This window comes from Meriones unguiculatus, chromosome 16 (genome assembly GCF_030254825.1).
Source record: "Meriones unguiculatus strain TT.TT164.6M chromosome 16, Bangor_MerUng_6.1, whole genome shotgun sequence".
Lineage (NCBI taxonomy): Eukaryota > Metazoa > Chordata > Mammalia > Rodentia > Muridae > Meriones > Meriones unguiculatus.
In genome coordinates, this window is record NC_083363.1 from 11,321,232 (window position 1) to 11,344,171 (window position 22,940).

A 22,940-nucleotide genomic window follows, 5' to 3' on the forward strand; every position below is an offset into this window, starting at 1 on the left:
GTTTTAAAAGCTGACTCAAGTTACTGGGCTAGTTTCCAGCTAGTTTCTGTTGAAAAGCGAGGTGTGTGTGTGTGTGTGTGTGTGTGTGTGTGTGTTGCGGGGGTGGGGTGCGAGGGACAGGTTGTATTCCAGAGGCCTTAGAACTCTTACTAGAATTGAAACCAAAGCTTTTCCAACTTTGGTTCTCTCTCTCTCCCTCTCCTTCTTTTCCTTAGACAAGAAAACTAAAAGCCTCATTCAAAAACAAGATCTGCCTAGTGAGCTAGAAATAGACTTGAACCCAGATTTGCTGACTCCCAGCCCTAGGGGGTGGTCACCACGCCTTTCTCGAATAAAACGAGGGCAGTCTGGGCTGGAGAGACCCTTTAAGACTTGATCTGAAGGGCAGCAGTTGCAGTCATCTTTAATGCAACAGGAAATGGCCTGGAGACCCGATGCCTTTGCTAAGTGGGTTGATTTCTAAGGCTCCAGGCTTAAAGGACCTTATGCCTCTGTACTGGCAGGTTTTGTGTGTCAGCTTGACACAAGCTAGAGTCTGGTCAGATAAGCCTCAGATGAGGAAATGCCTCCGTGAGATCCTGCTGTGAAGCTTTTTCTCAATTAGTAATCGGTGTGGGTGAGACAGTCTCTGGGCTGGTGGTTCTGGGTCTATGAGAAAGCAGGCTGAGCAAGCCATGAGGAGCAAGCCAGCGAGCAGCACCCCTCCATGGACTCTGATCAGCTCCGGCCTCCAGGTTCCTGCCCTGCTTTAGTTCCCGTCCTGACTTCCTTTGGTGATGAACAGCAATGTGCAAGTGTGAGCCAAATAAACCCTTTCCTCCCCAACTTGCTTTCTGGTCGTGGTGTTTCATCACAGCAATAGAGACCCTAACCAAGACGACCCCCAAATCCCAGTTCACCCAGTTATTAAATGGATGACTGGTGTTGCTGGAGACTTGGGTTCCTTTAGCTCAGAAGTTGAAGAAAGGGGGGACACCTGAGTGTTTGCAGCACGAGCAGGCAAGGCTTTAAGGGGCCTGTGACTGTGGAGTGGGAGTGGGGCGGGGCTCGCAGAGCAGCTCTTCTCCTGGGACAGGCCTGTATGGGTTAGACATAGGTGGCCGTGGCCACGCTGGCAGAGCTCAGCAGCAGTGTTTTTAAAAAATCGTTTGTAGCAAGCCCTCATGTAGTGTAACAGCAAGGCCCCGATTTGCTTCAGTTTGCCTCTTGTCAGCCATATTAATAAGAAAACCTTCTCATGACCTCTCTTATCGGTGGCCTTTAAGTCAACCGAGAACAGGCGAAACGAAAGGGTTCTCCTGGATTTTGTGAACTGAATAGAAAATGACCTCCGAGGGCTCATGTTTGGGATGCTTGGTCCCCGGAGGTGGAAGCTTTAGACGATGGGAGGAGCCATAGTCCCTGGCGGCAAGCCCTTAGGAAGATATTATCCCTTCTAGTGTCCTCCCCACCTAATATTTTCCCACTGTCTTAATCTTTTGCCAAGCACCCACGGGCTGGACCTCCTGAAATCCTAAACCACACTAAAGCTTTCTCTGTCCAGTTGCATTTTGTCACATGGAGGAGAGGAAAGGGTAACCAAAGCATTTGATGATAAGTGAAGCCTAGGGAAATGCTCCTAATTGGTAACTCTTAATTCAAGTGCGTCAGCTGCTCTTTCTGCACTTACTGGAAGCTTCTTGGCCTATGCCTGACACGGAGAGGCGATAAACAGAACAGACACAGGCAAGGTCTTATGCTAACTAAGTCTTAGTGAGTTGATGATGGATGCCAGACAGGGTCTTGTTACATTCTCCAAGGGAATTTGCGCACAGTCTTAGTACGTGTGTGTGTGTGTGTGTGTGTGTGTGTGTGTGTGTGCAGGGAGCAAAAGGAGGTATTGGGGGCTTAGAAAATAGCCACTCCGGCAGCCACGGTGCACTGGGCCCTGATTAGGCAGTTCTGGGGTTGGGTCTATGTGACTGGGGGGAATTCTCTTGTGATTCTCAGCCTTAAAAGGCATGAAGTTACCTTCTTATCTCTGATGACCCGAAGCGTGGAAAATGCACAGAAAAGGGAAGGACGTAAATAAATAAATTCCATTCCTATCTGTACGGTGAAGGGCGAGTTGTCTTTGTTCTACGTAGTAACATTGTAAAATATCGCTGTTCTCTGTTCTCCTGTGGGTTCAGTCCTTTTCTGCGCCTGCGCCTTGGCTCCCCAGGGAATTGACCAGGAAGCTGCAGACGCTGGCAGTCTCCTAGCAACCAGGTCGCCTGGCAATGAGCGCTCTGGCTGGCAGACACCAGGAGACTACACGCACTAAGGCAAGTGAGGCAGTTGTAGGGGGTAGATACCCGGCACAGGGTTTTGGGGGCTTCCTGACCCACCCAGTTCTGTTCACCCGGGGCCCATGCCCCCACACCCGGGGTCTCACCTTTTTACAGGATTCCTGTAGCGTGTGCCCTTTACAGGAGGGCAGCCCGTGTCCCAGAGACTGTCTCCCGAAGTCCCCCCCCCCCCGCCCCATTTCAGGGATGGCTTTCCACCTTCCCAGCTTGGCCCCCTTTTTTCCCCTTATTGGTTGGTGGCTGGCATCAGAGTCTGCTTTTTTTCTTTAAACTTCGGAATTGAGTCCTTGCCTGCTCCTGCCACCAAATGCAATAGTGACCAAGCTAATAACCACAACCAGTGTATTTCAAGTTCGGGCTAGCCAGGCTCGTGGCTCTCAGTTACACGACAGTGCTGAAGGACAGGAAGGAAGAACTTTCATTACCTTAGTTTTCAGCTGCAGAAATGCACATGTACACATGGAGGGAATGACGTGTCAAGGATAACCCCTGGCCCGGCACTATATCCTATCCTGAACCAACAAGTCATCTTGCCTGTTTAAAGAATGTATGTGTGTGGGATAGTGACAAATCATTCTTTAACCTTAATCACTTCTTGCCAATATGTCCCAAGCTTGTGAACACGTGGCCCTGGCATGAAGGAGCAAGACCTCTATTTGATGTTCTTTTTGTTGCTTTTGTTTTGTTTTGTTTTGTTTTGAGACAGGATTTCTCTGTGTGGCCTTGGCTGTCCTGGAACTTGCTCTGTAGACCAGGCTGGCCTCGAACTCACAGAGATCCTCCTGCCTTTGCCTCCCAAGGGCTGGGATTAAAGCCACACACCACTACTGTCTGGCTGAGAGCTCTGAATAGCTTCCAGCTTTACCAACTCCCTAGCCCAAATCTGTTAACTTACTTATAAATGTGGATTTCTCTTTACTGAGTGGTTGCATTAGATGCTGGTTAGACACCCATCATAGCTGTCACCAGCTAAGCATGGATATCAAAGGAGAAGCCATCTTGGTTGGCCTATTTCTTTTCTTTCTTTCTTTTTTTTTTTTTTCCTTTTGGTGTGTGGGACCAAGGAACCCATTGTACAAATATCCCAAGCAGTTTCTTCTGGCTTTAAGGACTGAGATTTGAAGTTTGGGCAACTTATCTGTGCTGTAACCTTGAGAAATCTCGTCAGCCTCTGTTTGCTCATCAGTAAATCAAGATGAGAGTGTCCATCCTGTTTGTCTTCACAGACAGTGTGGAGGCTGAGTTTGGCTAGCTTCTACATGAGAATGGTAATAATGACAGTTCTTGACAGTTCTTTTTTTTTTCTTTGTTGCTCTTTTATTAGTGGTTTCTACGGAGCTCCAAAGCCCCCTAGCAGGTGTGAAAAGATGGCACACACCCGGATCTCCATGTACATGCCTCCTGACCTCGACCCCACCAAGGCCGCCATTGCTTATGGCTGTCGGGCCTTGCCCAAGCTCAATGAGGAGCTGCAATCAAATGAGCTCCTGACAAGGCAGAGAGCCCTTGTGGCTCTGTGTGACCTCATGCATGATCCCGAGTATGTCTATGAGGCCATCAGTATAGGTGAGAGTGTCACACCCCGGGTGATCGTGACTGGGGGTGAGGGTGGGGGGTGGTCCTGATGTGGCTCAGGCTATGGATGACATTAGTAGTAAGAGCTGCTACTTACTAGACTGGATTTCAGGCCACCAGTACCCCCAAGTTCAGTGCTACCCCCCAAAGAGGGAACATTTTCAATCTACAGGTGTGAAAATCCTTGTTTGGGAGAGGGGTGTGAGTGTCAGTTCGTGTAACCGATAAAAATAGGAGGGGCTGGAGAGACGGTTTGGTGGTTAAGAGAGCTTGCTACTTTTCCAGTAGACCCAAGTTCAGATCCGAGCACCCACATCAGACAGCCCACAACTGTCTGCAACACCAACTCCAGGGAATCCAAGACTTCTGTCCTAGTGTGCACTTGCGCTCATATGCACAAACTTGTACACACACACACCTGTACATCATTTTGAATATAAGTACATTTTTAAAAATTTGAGCTGGATCTTTATATGCTAAATCGGGAATCCTTGAATCTAGCCAATTCAAGGTCATGGTGACTAGTTTGTAGAATGTGTCCTTTTATTGTTGTTGTTTCGTTGTTTTCATTATGTGTATAGGTCTCTGGGTGGGTGTGTGCTTGTGAATGCAAGTGCCTGTGGAGGTCAGTAGGGGGCGCCTGATCACGAGAGAGGAAGTTATGGGTGGTTGTGAGCTGCCTGATGTGGGTGCTGAGAACTGAACTCAGAGTCTTCTGCAAGGGCAGCATGCATAAGCAGGTTTCCATTCTCATGTCTCTCCTGAAATGTCAAGGGCAATTTCTCTTAGCCCCAGGATAGACTACATGAGGGGCAACTAACAGGAAAAACAAGGGGTTGGGGATTTAACTGAGTGGTAGAGTGCTTGCCTAGCAAGCACAAGGCCCTGGGTTTGGCCCTCAGCTCTGGGGATAGCGGTAAGGAGGCAATTGGTGCACACAAGTCAGGGCATAATGGCACACACCCGTAATTCCAATATTCAGGAGGCAGGGGCAGGTGGATTTCTGTGACTTTGAGGCCAGCATCCCAGTCTACACAGTGAGTTCCAGGACAGCCAGAGTACATTGTGAGACCCTGTCTCAAATACACACACACACACACACACACACACACACACACACAGAGAGTTATGCAGAAGGTTAAATGAGATGGTTCATGGGTGTGAAGCCCTCCAACTAACAAATGCTGTGCCCCTGACTTGGTTTCCCCAAACCCAAAGCACGGACCTTTGGTGCTTTCCTGTCCTCAAACATAAGGTCATGTGCTGTCTTGCAGCCAAGTTTTTGTATGGGCAAATGTTCAAATGGCTTCCTGTCCCCACAGGCTGTCTGAAGAGCCTGAAGGCCTTGCTGAGGGATGGCAACAACCTGGTACGGATAAAGACCACTGAGGTGCTGTACATCATGGCGACACATAATGTGGGCAGGTGGGCATCTACCAGTGAAAGCCAACGCCACGGTCAGAAACTGTCAGTCTGCCCCGGGCAGCCATCCTTGAATGACCCCTAAGAGAAAGTTAGCGCCCGAACTTTTACCTATCGCACTGGTCTGGGGCGGTGCCTCTATCTGTTGACGGCAGCTGTCTCCTCGGGGCAGTTCGGTTGTCTCTGTGTTGGCCTGACGGGATTCTGTTCTGAACCGTTTTCTCGGGGTTGGGGACTAATCCCAAGGCTCGATGCGTGCCACCCAGGCTCTCCACTTCCGAGCTGTGTTCTAGTTCCGTCCCAGACTGATTTTTATCCCAGCCCCTGGCTCCAGGCTTCTCATGTTGAAGGTAGAAAGTAAGTTCTGATCCCTTCGTGACCTCCTTGTGCCTGCTTCAGCCGGATGCTGATCAGTTGCTGTGGTGGGAGGCGTTGGGGGGGGTGTACACATGGGTACTAGTGGTGCCAGTCCGAACCCTAACTCAGGAACACAGATGGATACTGTGGTCACAGCAGTGAAGTAGGGGCCTGGGCTCTGTCCTCCCGGAGGTGGGGTACCCTTCCCCGTGCTGTAACCTCGCCAGGTCTCTTGATCCCTCTTCCTTTGTCTAAGACAGCAGTTCTCAACCTGTGGGATTCAAGTTCTGAAAAACACATATTCCCAGTAGTCCTAGAAATGGAGACACGACTCAGTAGCAATATTAGCGATAAAGAAGCTAATGAAAATAAATTTATGGCTGGGAGTTTCTAAGACCATCAGAAACACGTGTTTTCCAGCGGGTTGTACCATCAGAAATACGTGTTCTCCCATTGTCGCACCACTGCAAATAAGTGTTCTCTGGTGCTTTGGCCCAGAGGGTGAGAACTGCTGGTTTAGGGCCACCTCGGGGCAGGGGGAGGCCACGGGATTCTGGAGTTGGAGACGGGAGAGCCGCTTGACTCTCCCAGGCTCCCAAGGTTGGGATTTGGTTGGATATTAAGAAGCACTAACGAGGTTGTGGAACCCTCTGGACCCAAGGCCCGGCTGTCAGCACGGAGCTGTCAGTCAGTTGGCCTGGGCTCCATGGGTCGTAGCCAAGCTGGGGTTCCAGCCGGCATCGGGCTCTCCCTCCTGCTTGCTGAGATGCAAGCAGGTGTTGCTATAGGCTTGCAGAAAGGAGCTGGTCCTCCCGACACGCCTTCCCTGCCTGGAGACTGGGCCAAACTACATCCCAGGGTTTCCCCACCCCCACCCCAAGCATGGACTCAGTGTAGGACTCTGAACTTAGCCTTTCCCCGTACGCTACAGTGCATAAAGAAGATAAAGGGTCTCAAACAAATGCTGCGGGTTTCTATAGTCCACCCCCAAATTCAGTGGCGATAACCCCCAACACCCACCAGTGAACGCCACACCCTTTTCTTCTCCTCTCTCCCTTCCCTCCATCCCTCCCTCCTTCACTGCCTCCCTCCCTCTTCCCCCACCTCCCTCCCTCCTTCCTTTCTGTGACGTAGGCATTGAACTTCAGGGCTTTTTATACCGCTAAGCAAGTACTCCAGAACGCAGCTGCCTGTTCAGCCCTCAGTAGTGGTTTTATGGCTATGGCCAGTGGCTCACCAAGCCAAGTGACCGCCGGGAACCTCCAGCGTTGAAACCCTCTGGCCCCCACATCACACAAGTGGTGACACAGAGGAGGAACAAGGATGGCAAGCTAAGCATGGCACCTTGGCACCTTGAGTAGTTAACTCATACAGCATCCTCACGTGCAGGGAACTCCCCGGACATTTGGGTCCTTGCTCTTTTGCTGTCACGCTAGCAAGGGAGCCATGTTCTTACAGGCAAACAACTGACCTACTTATTTTTAATTTTTCTCTCTGTGTGATTTTTGCCTTTAACAGTTTTTTTTATTGTCATCAGACGTTCATTGTACAAAATCATGGGTTTCCTCATGACATTTCCCAGCAGGTCTATCATGTGCTTTTTTCATTCCCACCCCTTCTCCTTCTGTGACCTGGCCTTGTCTCCCTGTCCCTTCCCCCACCCTCCACTGGTCTTCTTCCTAATTACCCTTTCATGCTTCACCAGTGAGCTCTGTCCCCAGCCTCCGTCCCTCTCACCACTCCTTCTTCCCTTCCCCTCTCCTTCCTTCCATCTTGCTGTACTGCACAAGCTAGCCCTGAACTTCTGGGTACAAGTGATCAGAGCCCCCCTGAGAACTGGGACCGAGAGGCATACCAGCTAGTTGTCAAAGCATGGATGCGGAACAGATCACGGGGGATCTGGGTGTGTCCTGCTGGATTTCATTTTTCCGGGACAGGGTAAAGCATACTATAAGGTTAAGTTCTGACCAATGTCACAGAGCCGTAATTGGCTGGGCATGTCCTTTGTGCTGGATATTTAGCTCAGAGCTTCACGCATGACTTTATTCCTGAACCCACCCTGAAAGAGGTGACCTTGGAAAATCCCACTCCAGATGCTGTCGTCTACTTAAGAGAAACGGTTCACAATCAAAGGATTAAGGAAACTATATTTCCTTCAAAGTGCTAACTCAAAAACACAAATGAGAAGACATTTGCCAGTCCCTGTGTGAAACCCAGGCCTTTTCTAGGATACAGCCCATTAGGTGGTATTTTCTATTGACTTTACTGCTTAGACCACCATTTTGATTTGCAGTGTGTTCCTCAAAAGCACACTAAGATCAGAAAGACATTGCTGAAACAATCTGTACACACACATATATAATAAAAAATATATATATAATAAGAAAACCTTACAGTCATCTCACATTTTTAAGAGACTCATTTGAGTTTTTCCAAAGCATGCAAAACATTTTCAAGAGGAAATAGTAACAATTCTTTATCTAATTGGCTTACCTAACATTTAATTAACTTATGTGTCATTACAACGAACGTAGAGGGCAGCCTCGGGTCTGGAGGGAGGCAACTGGCTGCTGTAGACTTTGAAGTCAGTTGGGAGAAGACAAGAGAAGGAAGAGCTAGGAGAGGCCTGGGATCACTGGTCCCTTGAGATGTCTCCCTGGGAGCCAGAGCTGTCAGAAGGATGGCAAACTCAGCCCCCTCAGTGCAGGCAAGATGGGTGCAGGCTTCTGCTGCCTCGTGCCGCTTCAGAATGGTGAAAAGAACCAAGGCCACGAGGATCCAGAGACACTGCTCAAGCGTGGGAGTGCTGGGATTCTTGCCTATCCATAAACCACAGGGCTTTGCATTTATGACCTCCAGGGTTTCTAGAATGGGGCAGATCTCTCTGGATCTTTGCCCGAGACAGCATGGATTCCAGCAGGGTCACTGACCCGACCTTATTTGAACGTCTCCAGAAATCTCTATTTACTATAGAGCTGTAGTAATAAAAGCAGCATCGCACTGGCATAAAAGCAAGACACATTGGTCAATGGAATAGAACTGAGAACCCATGTGTAAGCACACACCCTTACAGTCACCTGATTTTTGACCAAAAAGCCAAAAACACACATTGGAGAAAAGACAGCATCTTTAGCAAATGGTGCTGGTCAAGGTAGACAGCTACCTGTAGAAGAATGGAGCTATGCCTTATTTCTCACCCAGCACAAAACTCAAGTCCAAGTGGTTCAAGGACTTCAACATGAGACCAGTGCCCTGAAACTAACAGAAGAAAAAGTAGGGCATATACTTGCACTCATTGGCACTCTGAACAGGACTCTGACGGTGCAGGCACTCAGGCCAATAATTAATAAATGGGACCTCATGAAAATAAAAAGCTTCCATTCAGTAAAGAAAACCACCAGTCAAGTGAAGAAAAGCAGTCTACAAAATGGGAAAAATTATTTACTTTACTATACTAGTCATATCTAGACTATACAGAGAGCTTAAAACAAAACAAAACATCCAGAAAACAACACAGTTAAAACTAGTCAGGAGTTCTGATGAAATACCAAAACAGCTGTGAAATATTTTAAAACGTGGTCAAAGTACTCAGCTGTTGGGGAAATGGATATTAAAATTACTCTGCGATTTCAACCTACTCTTGTCATAATGGCGAGAGAAGAAAAGAAAATGATGTTGAATGTCAGAATGGATGTAAGGAGAGAGATACACTTAATCCCTGCCCGTGGGAGTGTGAATTGGGTTCAGCCACTATGGAAATCAGTGTAGCGCTTCCTCAAAAAGCTAGAACTAGATCTGCCACGCTACCCAGCTATCCCGCTCTTGGGCACGTGCCTGAAGGACTCTGTATCCTATCGTAGGGCTGAGTGATCATCCATGCCCATTGCTGCTTTATTCCCAATAGGCAGGAAATAGAAACAGCCTTCATGCCCATAAGCTGACGGGGGGAGGGGGGATAATGAAAATCCAGTGTAGTCACACAATAGTGTAGCATTCAGCTACTGAGGTAAACAAATCTGGGTCTGGAGAGATGGCTCAGGGGTTAAGAGGACTCGTTGTTCTTGCAGAGGACCTGGGTTTGGTTCTCAGCACCCCATGGAGGCTCCAGTTCCAGGGGACCCAACACTTCCTTCTGACTTCCTTGCGAACCAGGTGCACACAGGATATATATGCCTACATTCAGGCAAAACAACCATACACATGAAGTAAATGTATGTTTAATTAAAAAAAAAAAAAAAACAACCAGAGTGGTCTTATGTCTAAACCCACCTTCCCTTCTCTAGAGTTGGCTTCTTAGACCAAGGAGTCATCGCAGACCTGTCGTTCCTGCTGAACGATCACCAGGTGGTCTGCAGGGAGAACCTTCACCAGGCGTACAAGCATCTGGCGCAGCTGCCTGAAGGTAGGGTTGCGTCGTCACGGGATGGGGCGTGCCGTTGTCTTCCCCTCCTGGTAAGTTCGTGCCAGGCTGAAGAGCTCAGCCTTTTGTTGCTCCTTTTAAAACGACCTTGGAGCAGGCCATGGCCGTGTGCAACCTCCGCCCCCAGCTCCTCCAGAGGCTGAGGCAGTTGAGGAGAATCAGCCTGGACGTCAGAGTAAGAAGACTTTGTCTCAAAACCGAAGCAGCAGCAGCGGCAACAAAGTTACCTTTTTGTTAAAACGCCATCCACCTTTCTCCGTGTGGCCCTGGCTGTCTTGGGCCTGGCTCTGTAGACCAGGCTGGCCTCCGACTCAGAGATCTGCCTGTCTCTGCCTCCCCCGGGTGCTAATGCATTTTGCAAAGTTGGGAGTGTTGCTCAGAAGTAGGATAAAGACCCCGAGTTCCATCCCACCATCCACTTCTAAAAAGGCAAGGGAGTCCATGTTTACAATAAACGAACACAAAAAGTTAGCCTCGTGGCCTGTTCCCAACACTCCAAGCCTTTCCACAGGCCCCATTCTGGGTTCCTCTTCATCAGGGTGACTCCTTCACTTGGTAAGGTCACGTGCTGGCCTTTTTCTTTTTTTTTGGGCGGGGAGGGGTACTGGTATTGAAGCCAGGCTTTCACATATGTTTACATTATTCCGCGATGGAACTTACATTCCTTGTTTAGTTTATGGCGATACCGATTCTGTTTTAGATGCTTTCGTTTAGTGTTTCGTTTCTGGATCACAAGTGGTTTTTAAAGGTTAGAATTTGCATCAAGTATTAGAGTACATCTATTCTGACGCAGGATGTCTGATTGTATCCACTCAGGGCACAGATACAGTCCGAGTGCCCTCTGGATCTCTTCCCCCAAGGCACCCTTTCTTCTTGGTCCCCCCTGAGCTGTAACCTCATAACAATATGTACATAGATTTTTTTTAACACAGATACAGTATATAAAAAATGTATATGTATAATGTTGTTTTGCATATTTTAAATCTGTGTTAAGTGGGTCTTGCTCTATGTATCCCTTTGCAACTTAAAAGTACTCCAAGAAGCAACATAGATTGTAAGATTGTTATTGTGTATGTGATATATATCTCTTCTCACAAAGCACCACAGCTGTGATGGTGATGATGCTGTGTATGTGTTGTGTATGTGTTGTCTTGTGTGTGGAGGGCAGAGGGTGAGTTCTGAACTTCTGGGAGTTGGGTCTTTCCTTCCATCTTGCTGAGGTAAGGTCTGGTTTGTTTCTGCTGCATGGACTAGAATTCTAGGCAATTCTGGCTCCACCCTACATTTTTGCCTTAGGAATGCTGCGATTACAGATGTCTGCCACTGCATTCATTTATTTCTTATTACGCGCATCCCCGGGATAGAATTTAGGTCACCAGGATTGTGTGGCAAGTGCTTTTCCCTGCGGAGCCATCTCACTGGTCCTCATAGCATAACCTTGAAATGTACCCAGGTTGTATTGAAGCGTCTTGCACTCTCACTGTACTTGTTTGTCATCTGAGTATATTATGACATGTTTCCACTCCCGGGCTGCGGAAGGAATGAGTAATGGACGTCTCTGCACAGACTCCCATGGTGCATAAGAGGGATGCCCCTAGGGTCTGCCAGGGAAGGCATTGCCAGCCTCAGACACGTGCCTGCCTTCACCTTTGCGGGATAGCAGGATGGCTTCCCCGCCTACCCTCCCCCGGCCAGCCCAGCGTCATCCTTGTCAGTCCGCCCAGTGGGGTGCTCTGGTAGGCTCACTGCTGTATGGTGTTGCTCACAGCAAGAGGAGACATCTCTTCGCTTGGCACTACCCCAGTCTTCTCTCTCCTAGCACCTCTGGGGAGTTGGGATCCATTTTGCCAACTAGTTTTGTTGTTATTGTTTCTATTCACTTGCCAACTAGAAGATGGGACTACCTAGGGTATGCTGACTGGGGTGGGAAGAGCCTCTCACTGTGTGGCCTCATGCCCTGGGCTGGGATCCCGAAGGAAAAGGCAAAAGTGAGCTGAACACATGTACTGACCGCTCTATGCCCTCTCACCGTGAGTACGACGTGACAGCTGCCTCCAGCTCCTGCTTTTGGGACTTTCTTGGAGCGGACTATTCCCGGCTCTGTGTCCAAATAAAGCGTTTCTTCCTTAAACTGCTTTTGTCAAGAGTATTTTATCCCAGCAATAGGAAAGGTATCGGAGACGGATAGCTTCTCATTATTTGTTCCTTTGTTGGCCCTAAAGGTCTTCGTCTGGGAGCCAGCCTGGCCCCCTTTTCTTTGTGTTTTTCCCTGAGGTGGGGGATTGCTGCAGAAGGCAGTCCCGTTCATCCCAAGCTCTTAAAGGCATCCTGTCATGTTTCCTAGGAAATACGAAATTTTGCTTTCCATTCTTGCCTTGTGAAGGCTGTACTCCGAATGGTGCCTTGCCCCCTTCTTTCTAGACCTTGTCAACCAATGCTGCCAGGGCTCTGAGAGCACTGGGTGACCTGGGTTCTCTCAGATGCTTCCCCATCTCCACATAGAACCCAAACAACAACAACAGGAGGAGGAGGGGAGGAGTAGGGGGAGGAGAAAGGGGGCGGAGGAGGAGGAGGAGGAGGAGGAGGAGGAGGAGGAGGAGGAGGAGGGAGGCTATTGTGCTGACAAGCAAGACTTCCTGGAGATCCCGGTACCCGCCATATTTGACTTGGTGGATGCTGGTAGCTGTGGGCGAGGTCCCCAGAACGGAGGCCAGGGAAGCCTGGTCGAGAGATTGGCATCAAGGGCTTGGGTGATGACCGGGAAAGTAAGCAGAGGGAGAGAGGCAGGTAGGCGGATGCCCGAGGAGGTCCATCTTGGGGTCACCCTGGTGGCCACATGGCATCCTAGCCGGGCCTCAGGTCAGGCGTGGACTTATTCTTCAGTGCCCCTCTTATCAGTATGTGACCTTGGGCAGTAGCTAGTTGGTGGAGGCCTGAATTCCGTTACCTGTGTAGTTTGGCCGGGTGCTCAGCCATCTTGCAGCATATGTTATGGGGTTTCCCGTCAGTGGCTGTATTGGGCGGCTTTTCTTTTTTTTAAATTATAGCACCCTTGGTGCCCGCTGCTCCCATGGCATCACACGTGCCTGGCCTCTAGAGTACCTTGTGTGTAGCTAATACTATCCAGCAGGTGGATGCGCCCGGAGAATCCTTGCAGCTACCAGGGTCTGACTTGTTCCCAGGATCACCAGCAGGGGGCGCTCCGGCACTAGGGCCTGATTCAGCCTGACGCCCTAAGGAGTGGGCCTGTTACGGGTGAGAAGCCAAAATAGAAGAGGTAAATGCCACAAAGGGGCTTCCAGGCCGGGTTGCCCCAGGAAGTGGTGGGCTTGAGTGTCCACCCAAGGATCCTCTCTTGTTTCAGGCCCTGTCTAGGTGTCTGGGCGAGTTTGGCTTGGTCCTTTCTCATGTAACTCCCTCCTGCTGTGCCCGGATGCTGGCCCAGAGGGCAGTATAAACTCACTGTCTCTCACCCTGATGTACAATGCCTGGACTTGGGTCGGGCCCTGACTGGCCAGGCCTGTACTCGCAAACAGCCAGCGATGGGGTAGGGTCTCCATTCATGGAAACCATTCCCCAGCCTCGAAGCATGCCGAGATCCCAGCGGGGCTGGTGGGCACCCCGAGATGTTCGCACATGGTTTCGAACCAGGTCAGGCTGAGACGCTGCAGGGAGCCATGTTGGCTGGGGTTGAGTGAGAGGCTGGACCCGCAGGGCCTGGCTCGTCCCCGAGGCGAAGGGCTGCCGGAGAAACCCCCCCTCCAGTGGGACACCTCAGCCGCGGGCAGGCAACCCTTGTTCTGCCACAGCATCTGCCCTTCACACCCAGTGGCCTGTGAAGCATTCCAGGAAGCCCCCGGTCTTGCCTCTGACACCACACTGCATCCTTGGCCGGATGGTCCAAGTCGCTCCTGCCCCTGGCCTTAGCCAGGATAATGTCTGGATAGTTGCTGGGCTGCTGTCACGGTTTCTGGGCACCACCTCATCTTCTCCCGTCTTCCCCCTGGCACCTCCAGCAGGATAAAGCCTTTTCCTCTCTAGCGCGTCAAGTCTCACCAGTGTGCCAGGACTCACCCTCTTGGGCCAAGCAGGCTTTCTCAGCTCTTCCCATTAGGTCTTTCCTGGTCTCCCCATCAGGTTCAAAACAGCCCATTACCAATTGAATTAGGACAGGGACGGGGTCTCCCAGGAGTGGACTCTAGGCTGTGCTGGCTGGCACCTGGTGTGGGCACTAGCCCCAGGCCTGAGGCACCTCGAAAGGCTTCTGTTGGTGAGATCCATCCCTCAGGGCATTATCTAGCCTCCCTCTGGAGGCTGCTCAGCCGTGTGGTGCAGCGCTGCCCTCTGTAACATCTGCCCCCGGGCCAGCCTGGCACACTTTTCTGCCCATTTGTCCTTCTGGTCTCATCGAGGGCCTGCACAGACCACACACAACCCTTTGGGGACTGTGGACTGGCCAAGTCATTTGCCATGCTGTTTGGTGGTGGGAAGCTGTCTCTGCACTCTTTTTTTGGTGTGTGCCAGGGCATAGGCCTATGTGTGTGTGAAGGCCATGGGTAGCCTTGGGCAGGAGTCCTTGGGAGCTGTCCCCGTCTTGTTGCTGTTGTTTTGAGATGGGATTTTACTGGGGTGTGGGCTGGGTTGGCTGGCTAGTAAGCACTGTGGATATACCTTCTCCCCACCCCCCGCCCCCCAGTACTGGGACTGCAAACCCAGTCCATGATACCCAGCTTTTCAGTTGAATGCCGGGAACTGACCTCTGACCCTCACTCTGGAGCTGCAAGCCCCTCACCAACTGCGCCATCCCCCCCACGCTGTTTCCTCTTCCGCAGAGTGGACTCAACCATCTTAGCTCCACAGGGCAGCTCCCCCGAGGGCAGCAGGGATCCCTGGAACTGTGGCGGACGCATCAGTGACCGCTCCAGCAGCGAGGAGAGTCCTAGCCCCGGCTGGTGGAGTGTCTTGGGAGGGCGGCCCAGCCTCTGTATCTATTCCTGTCCTCAGCGTCTCGCTTAATTTCCTCTGTGAGTACTGTTACCAGTTTCGCTGCTGAAGCTGTACTTACCTTGCAGGCCTCCCCTGGGCCTCGTAGGTCGGCTGGTGTCCCCGGGGGAAGGAGATGGTTCAGACAGTACCTTGCGGATGGAATCAGTGGGACCTGCCATAGTATACTGAGCCCTGGAGTAGGTGAGCCGGGGAAGGTGAGATGGGGGGGCTAAGGCTTCCACCCAGGCTGAAGTAGATTTAAGCTTGGCCCCCCTCGGGATGGACATACCGAGGACTATGAGGACAGATAGCAAGAGGGAGGGAAGGAAGGAAGAACTGCCACGGGGGAACCCCAGTGGAGAGCCAGGGAGGCCAGCGTGGTACCCAGAACGGGGTGTGGGAGGGAGGGAGGGGGAGGGTGTGATGGGTACCATTGACTGTGAACTGGGCAGAATCTAGAACCTTTCAGGAGCTAAGGCTCTGGGCATGCCTGCCGAGGGTCTGTGTGGATTAGCTGAGCCACTGGACAGGGCTGGGAAAGACGATCTAGATCAGGGAAACTGAGGAGGGAGGAGGACCCACCCTGACTCTGGGCAGCAGGCTAGGTTCTAGATCAACCAAAAGGGAAGGAATGGGCACTCAAGTTCCTGGCCGAGGAGGCAGTGCTCTTAGCTTTCTTAGCTGCTCTTAGCTCTCTGACTTCCATGCCTCAATGGCCCGGAACCTCAAACCATGATCCGAAATAAGCCCCCACCCCTTCCTTAAGCAGCCTTTGCTGGGTATTTTAATCACAGCGACAGGGGTCGGGAGGGATCATGAGAAGGTGCCCACGCGTCTCTAAAGGAAAGCCATTTCCTGGGCCAGGCCTCCTCTGATCTCTGAGCACAGCAAGGGGCCAGAATCCTTCTATCTTCCCTTCAACTGCGTATTTTTAGGTTGAAGATGCTCACGGTGAAACCACTTTTCTGTCTCACAGTTGGTATTAAAAGCACAAAATAAGTCTCAGTGACTTTCAGCCGAATATTCTAGCTCCTTAAATGAAAGCCCCGCTTGGGTCCTACCCACTGGTGACATGGGAACCTGTGGAAGGAGATACCCACTTGGGCAGGAGGGGTGGAGGGTGAACCAGAGGGCCAGGCCCACATGTCTGTCTCCGAGCACATCTGTGCGGGACTTCATGGCCCTGCACTGGGGGCTGTGCCTGGAGCCCCCCGAGGGGGAGGCAGTTCCAGGGTCACTCTGGGCTCCTCCTGGGTTCCTGCCCCGTTCAGTGTGGCGTGGGGGTCCAGGGAGCCAACCCCTGCGTTTCCCTGACTTGGGGGACTCCCCCTCATGGCTTGATTTCTAACCTGATCCTTCCCTGACTTCCTGGACTGGAAGTTGGTTGCCACCGGCCACCCACACAGGGGCTTTTTAGTATTGTGAGGGGTCTGGATGCAGCTGGAGGAAGCTGTCGCTGGGCTTCTGTCCGCCCTGTTCTCAATGCCCCAGGTCCCTCTGAACACAAAAGCCAGCGGCAGTATAGGATCTGTGCCATACTTCCTTCTGGGGAGCCAACTCACACCCCTGGAGAGGTTATCTGTGGGGTCAGGGGTCCCCATAATAGTGCAAGCTGGGCCAGTGCTGGGCAGGGCCTTGGGGACAGCAGAAAGGGGTCAGCGCCATCATCATTTGCAGCCTTCTATCACCCGAGGCCACAGGGGGCCCAGCAGGTCTATTCTCTCTCGTAGCTTCCCTCCTATTTTAAGTTCGCTCTTGCTTGACGTTCATTCCAGAACAATTTTTTATCTGTGCCTGTGAAGTGTGGAAGGAGTGAGTGGGAGGGACCTTGGTGTGGAAGGTGTCTCCAGCTGCTCCTAAGGTGGCACTGAGCTCAGCCGCACATGAGCCACACACAGCACACGGGAACAAAGTTTGGCTCCATTCAGGGTATTTTATTTTCTTAAAGTAGACAACCTTTGACTTCCATACGGTCACCAGCTCTCCTCGCCCTCTGTACATCTTGACTCCTTGGCTGCCATTCTGTACATTGACCTTGGACAGACAGGTACCGAACAGAGGGCTGAGATTTGGCAAGGGCTCTACTGGTGCCACACCCTTGGCAGCGGAGCACTGTATCCACACACAGCCAAGGGTCTTTCAAGACACTACCTGCGGGGCCCGGGGCTAGAAGGCCCAGCGTGCACGGTCCCCGCAGGGCCTCCTTCAGGCCACAACTCCAGCTGTGCCTTCACAGGAGTCAGAGCAAGCTCCGAGCCCACACCAGGCTCGGAGCATTCGAGGACGGGGTGGGGCTGTGCAATCTCCTGCCTCCCCCTTCCTTCATTTGGCAAAGCCACAGTTAATTTAAACTTCAAACACCAAGACATTCAGCTACTGTTCATTCGCTCCTAGGTAAAGAACCTTCTTTAAATACATCACATTTATTTATTTATTTTTTCTTAAATAAAAACAAAGCAGAGAATGGCACCAATAACAGGAGGACACGGCAGAGGTTTATGTACACACGTCCCATGAGCCTGGCGTGGGACATCTGCCCCAGAATTCTTTGGAGCCGAGGAGCAGGAAAGTCCAGATGACGACTTCTATACTGAGCAAGCCAGACGATAAAGGGGGACACCTGAAATGAAATGGGTTTTGAAAATCTGCATTTAAAAAAAGAATATTTAATCACATCCGAAAATTGTCCATAGTTTTTTTTTTCTTCCCTGTAAAACATAAATTTTGGCCAAAAATAAAGATTAAAAAAAAAAAAAAAACAAAAGCAAAAAACAAAAAACTCCCCAAAAACAAACAAACAAACAAACAAAAAAACAACAAAGATGCCAGAGAAGAAAAACCAGGTTTCCATTTATAAAACGTCAGGCCAGTAGAAGAAAAGCTAGAAATCCAGCTGGCCTAGTTTGAAATAAACGATGCCACTCATTTTCCTGTGTTAAGTTTTGCTGCGTACTTTTTAGCTGTTTTAAAAAGAGCCACCAGCGGTTAGAGGTCTGGTTGGTGCGGTCCTGGCCTCCCCAGGTCCTGGGTCTAGGACGGATGTGCTGCAGAGTGGCGGAGCCGGGTGTGGCCAGCAGGGAAGGCACACAGTCCCCGCTCCGGCCCTCCCTCACGGTCAGCGGAAGTCCCCAGTCCAGAGCTCAGTTGGCGAGCTGGCCCCTCTCCCGGGCAATGGGCACAGCCAGCCACAGCCGGCCCCAGCCCCGCAGCCTCTCCCCAGCAGTCTGATGAGAACCCCACCTCCCTGTAGAGTGGGGGTCGACTCAGGAAGGCAGGGTGGGGTGGGGGCAAGATGGCCTTGGGATGGACTTGTGACGGCGGCGGCTTCTTAAGACTTCAGGAAACCTTGACACTTGGGAGAGCTCCGCCGCCTCCAGGTGTGCACGGGCGCGTGTCTGTGTGTCTACCTACCTAGCAACCTATCCAAATATGTCTGTGTTTGCAGAAACGTGGGGCCGTGAGGGCAGAGGCTGGGAGGGGGTGGGGGGTGGGGGCACATTCTTCAAGCCCCCCCGTTTGCTGCCCCTGGGTCGGGCACCTCTCTAGCACGGGCTGGGGTGCGGGCACCCCCGTGGGTTTCGCCACAGGCAGGCAGGCAGGCGGCGCCTGGCTCCTCAGCAGAGGCCAATGTACTTGAGGTTGTTCTGGATGATGACATCCGTCACCGCGTCGAACACAAACTGGATGTTACTGGTGTCGGTGGCGCAGGTGAAGTGCGAGTAGATCTCCTTGGTCTCTTTGTTGCGGTTCAGGTCCTCGAACTGGCGCTGGATGTAGACCGCGGCCTCCTCGTACGTGTTCTGGCCCTTGTACTCGGGGAAGCAGACGCTCAGGGGGATGCGCCGGATCTTCTCCGCCAGGAGGTCCTTCTTGTTCAGGAAGAGGATGAGCGAGGTGCTGATGAACCAATTGTTGTTGCAGATGGAGTCAAAGAGGCGCAGGCTCTCCGCCATTCGGCTCTAGGGGGGGCGAGGGGGGAGATGCTGGCGTTAGTCTCCCGGTGGGTGAGCGGGGAGAGAGAGAGAACTTAGACCCACAGCCTCGCTCTTTTTGAGACTGCCCGCCCGGCGCTGGCTAGCCCGAGACAGCACCCTGCTTCGACAGGCGTGCTTCCCTCCTTCAGGTCAAGTCAGTTCTCTCCCATCTCCCCCAGAGACAGCCAACAACCTCCTTCACCCTGAGTACCGAGGGGTTTCCTGCCCCTTCTGGTCCCCCCCTCTGGGCAATGATGCTCAGTGGCCTCAGTATGTGGCTATGAGGTTCGCGTGCAGTGGGTGTCTGGTCATTTCTGAGCAGGCGGGCTTGCACATACAGAGTGAGGGTGACATCCTAGGACGAAGTTGTGACCAAGCAGATAGAGCCTAGCCCCTGGTCCCTTCTACTCTTTGCCTCTCTCCTTTTTTGGGGACACGCAGTGAGCGTAGTGACTCCAGGTCTCAAGGACTACGTCTGCCTCCCCAGGACACGGACAAATCTTATTTCTAAAGTGAGTAGCTGTCTGTACCTGGAGTCTCTGCTGGTGGAAGCTGCCCAGCACTTTAAGATAAATGGAACAAGCTCTTAGAGAATTCTAAGACCAGCTTTCGAGCATCATTGGTGGAGATGCTGGCCAGTGAGTGAAGCCAGCCCGGACAAGGTGGATGTGAGGCCTCAGCAACCCACCCACAATGACGGCGACACTGAAGATGGTTCTGAGGAGAAGGTGGGGCCTGTGCCAACCTTCCCCACTCCATCCTACAGATGGAGAAACTGAGGCATGGAGAGGCAGGAAATGTGCTCCAAGTCCCACGCCAGGGGCCTTGGGCTCCAGAGTGGCCTGGGAGCACAGTTCTAGGAGCTGACACAGAAGCCAGCTCTCCAGACCCTGTGTCCTCGGAGGTTCAGGCTTTGGCAGAGCTTCTGCGGGAGGAAGCAGATGTAAGGAGAAGGGAGGGCGGACGAAGGTACGACATTCGCTACCCTGAGACTGGCCCCCCAGAAAACTGTGTTTTGCAAATGCAGTCTTTAGAGTTGATACAGCCACTACGGAGTCGCAAAAGACTCTAAAAGGCGGGAAGTTTTTGGCGTGATCTGAGCCTTCCGGCTGAGAAACAGGAAGCCCGCTCCCGAGCTCGGCAGCCCACAGGGGAACCAGCACCTTCCTCTGCAGCCAAACCAGACCTGGCTACGATGTTCCCCAAGTGAGTGCAGTGGGTGGTGGTCTAGGAATGCTCCCTTCTACTGGGAGAACAATTAGCTCTAATGGATTCCTGGAAACTGCCTTGTGAAAGGATGACTGTGGGAATGGAGCTGTCACTTCTCACAGAAATGATGTCATAATTGGGGCTTTTGCTTCTGACTCCCAGTTCTGTATCAGATATGGCTATTAGCACATATTCTTCAACTCATTGAGCAGCCTTGTGGAGCGTGTCCTGGGTGCACGGGCCATGTCTCTCACACTTGATGGAGGTCTCAGAGCTGTGAGCCTTTATGGTGACACTGGAAGGCATCTAGGGGTGGACTAGGGGCCTCCCGTGGCCTGCGAGTGGGGATGGGAAGAACAGAGTGTGTGTGTGGGGTGATGGTTCCCTCAGCCCCCACGGGTCACGTGATGACGGCAGAGGTGATTCTTGGGCCAAGACCAGCCCAGTAGTTTTTGGAAAGTGGGATGCAGCTTAGAGGAAGGATGAAGAGTGGGTCGGGGGCCGGGGGGGGCTGTGTAAAGGTGCTGTAATAGCATACAGTTGCTGGCCAAAAATCAGTCCCCTTAGGACGATGCCCACTTGAGGAGCTCAGCTGAAGAGATGCTTGCGGGCAGCAGCAGGTGGGGCACCTCATCCCCAAGACTGCCTCAGCCTCTCTGCCTGCTGTCTTAAGCCATCTGCGAGCTCTGAGGACTTCCTTCCACCCCAGCCGTCTGGACCCCTTTCCCGCTGGTTCCTCTCCCAGACTTTAGGGATCCTGCATGACTGAGCCTTTCATCTGGGACTCAAAAGAGACTTTGGGACCCGGGCGCTCAGCTCACAGGGTGGTAGGCGGCAGAAGGGGTAGGATTAGGAAGCCCCAGATCTTCCTCTATCTCAGCCTCATCCTCATACCCCAGGACCTCTCACTCCGCTGCAGCTTCAAGCTCCCATCTCCTGGTGGCCTCCTCTATCGTGTGAGGACTGAAGAGCCACGCCGACCATCACTTAGCAGCCCTTTGGGAGATGATGCTCCCGTCCTGATGGACCTGCCCAGCAGAATTCAGAAACCCCTGCTATGGCACTGGCCCGTAGGCTCACAGAGACACAGGGCTCCGGAGTGTCCTGAGCTAGACACCTCCTTCTGTCCTGCAGGGGGATTCCTGGTGTTGAGTGTGCTGTCACTGTGCAAGCACCAGAGTCCCATCAAGTAGACAGACACACCTGCCCCAGGAGACAATCAGGATGGTTGGTTAGAGGGCACAGTGAGGCCAGAGTGGCTCCAGCACAGGGCCTGGCAAGACAGGCGGGTACCGGGTCCCGCCCCTACCCACAGGCGAGGGTCTCTGTGGTTGCCCGTGGCTCTGTGGCGGAGGTGGGATGAGGAGCAGTCACAATCAGGAACCCTGCCCGAACAGGGCTGACTAGAGGATCCCGTGGTCAGGGAGGGGTCTTGCACACGGCTCCAAAAGAGCAACGTGTGACGTGATGATGGCGGTTCTGCCTTACCTTCTGACCTGGTGCCCATCCCGGCCTCCTGTGCTCACTCGTGAGCCCAGTGCCCTTGGACCTGGCTTCACAGTCACATCCCCACTCTGGGAGACTCACATGCACGGTGGCACCCTGCTGCCTTGGACAGCTGCCACAGGAGGAGCCCTGCCCTTCCAGGCTGTAACTCCAGAAGCCACACAGTGCCAGGGCGAGAAGGGGAGAGCAGCCGCCCGCCTTCTGTCTGGCCTCCGAGCCTTCCTGTTGTGGCGTTCCAGCCTCCCTGCTGTGGCACTCCTCGCCAGGTCGTGTTCTGCTTCTCCTGTAGAGCATCCCTCAGTCCCCTTACTCGGGGTTGGGGGGGAGCTGCTGCCTACCTTCCCAAGCCACATCTCTCCCGCCCATTCTCCATCTCCGCCCACTTGGCTCCACGGGTCACAGCTGCTTCTGGAGGATGTATGGTGTGGACCCTAGTCTGGGTAGCAACGGCTCCACTAGCCCAACACAACCTGATCTTGTTCGATCCTGGAACCGCAGGAGCTGCAAGCAAGCAAGCCATAGCCTGCCTGCAGGGGTGGCAGCAGCGGGGGTGGGGAGGCTTTCCTTTCACACATGAGCCAAACCCCTAGGGCGGCACCAACTCGTCAGAGCTCGGTTTATTAAAGAAAAAAAAAAAAAAAAAAAAAAAAAAGCAAAGCATATCCTCTTGCGGTAGGATAGCTCCCTTACCTTCGCCTCTCCAGCTGCCAACAGTGTGGCCATAGTGGAAGTGCTGTGGTTGGCAGCTACTGTAAGGCCTTGAGGGACCCTTTCACTACGGAAATGACATCTTCTAGGAGACCGGGGCTCATCTGAACATTCATTTATATAAACACCACAGAGCATATGATGATTCTGACAGAAGCCGGGGCACTGAGGGGATTTTGCTGCTTGGCGGTGAGACCCAGCGATCTGTAGCAAGCCATGTCAGCCACACTGAGGCTAGTGATAGTCCCCGGGGTGGTTATAGCTGCATCTGGACATTTCTGAGATGTTTACATGGCTCTGTATGTTCTCTTGTTCCCACGTCACTTCTTTTTGTCCAAGGGTTGGTGCCTGCCTGCACTTGGATTTCTTACCACAGGGGTGGAGGGGAGCTAATGGCATATTCCGGAGGACCTCTGAGCACAATGGCCTGCGAACCTGAAGGTCTTCATCCCC

The 22,940-nt window shown here is 52.2% G+C and overlaps 2 protein-coding genes across 3 annotated transcripts in view; one reads left to right on the forward strand and one right to left on the reverse strand.

Annotated features, from left to right (window-relative positions):
- The window catches only part of Rsph14 (radial spoke head 14 homolog), a 98,722-nt gene that overhangs the window by 23,748 nt on the left and 52,034 nt on the right, over nucleotides 1-22,940 (forward strand). The window contains exons 1-4 of one of the 2 annotated variants that reach the window (XM_021646069.2): nucleotides 1,957-2,306; nucleotides 3,655-3,896; nucleotides 5,228-5,330; nucleotides 9,968-10,086. In XM_021646069.2, coding sequence (XP_021501744.1) covers nucleotides 3,698-3,896; nucleotides 5,228-5,330; nucleotides 9,968-10,086 — 421 coding nt within the window. In that variant the 5' untranslated portion in view covers nucleotides 1,957-2,306; nucleotides 3,655-3,697. Of the gene's footprint in view, nucleotides 1-1,956; nucleotides 2,307-3,654; nucleotides 3,897-5,227; nucleotides 5,331-9,967; nucleotides 10,087-22,940 lie in introns of those variants that run through there. The other variant, XM_060369365.1, reaches the window with a different exon arrangement.
- The window catches only part of Gnaz (G protein subunit alpha z), a 48,689-nt gene continuing 42,735 nt past the window's right edge, over nucleotides 16,987-22,940 (reverse strand). Inside the window, exon 3 of the mRNA XM_021646068.2 lies at nucleotides 16,987-19,049. Within this exon, the coding sequence (XP_021501743.1) occupies nucleotides 18,705-19,049 (345 nt within the window). The 3' untranslated portion in view covers nucleotides 16,987-18,704. The remainder of the gene's footprint in view (nucleotides 19,050-22,940) is intronic.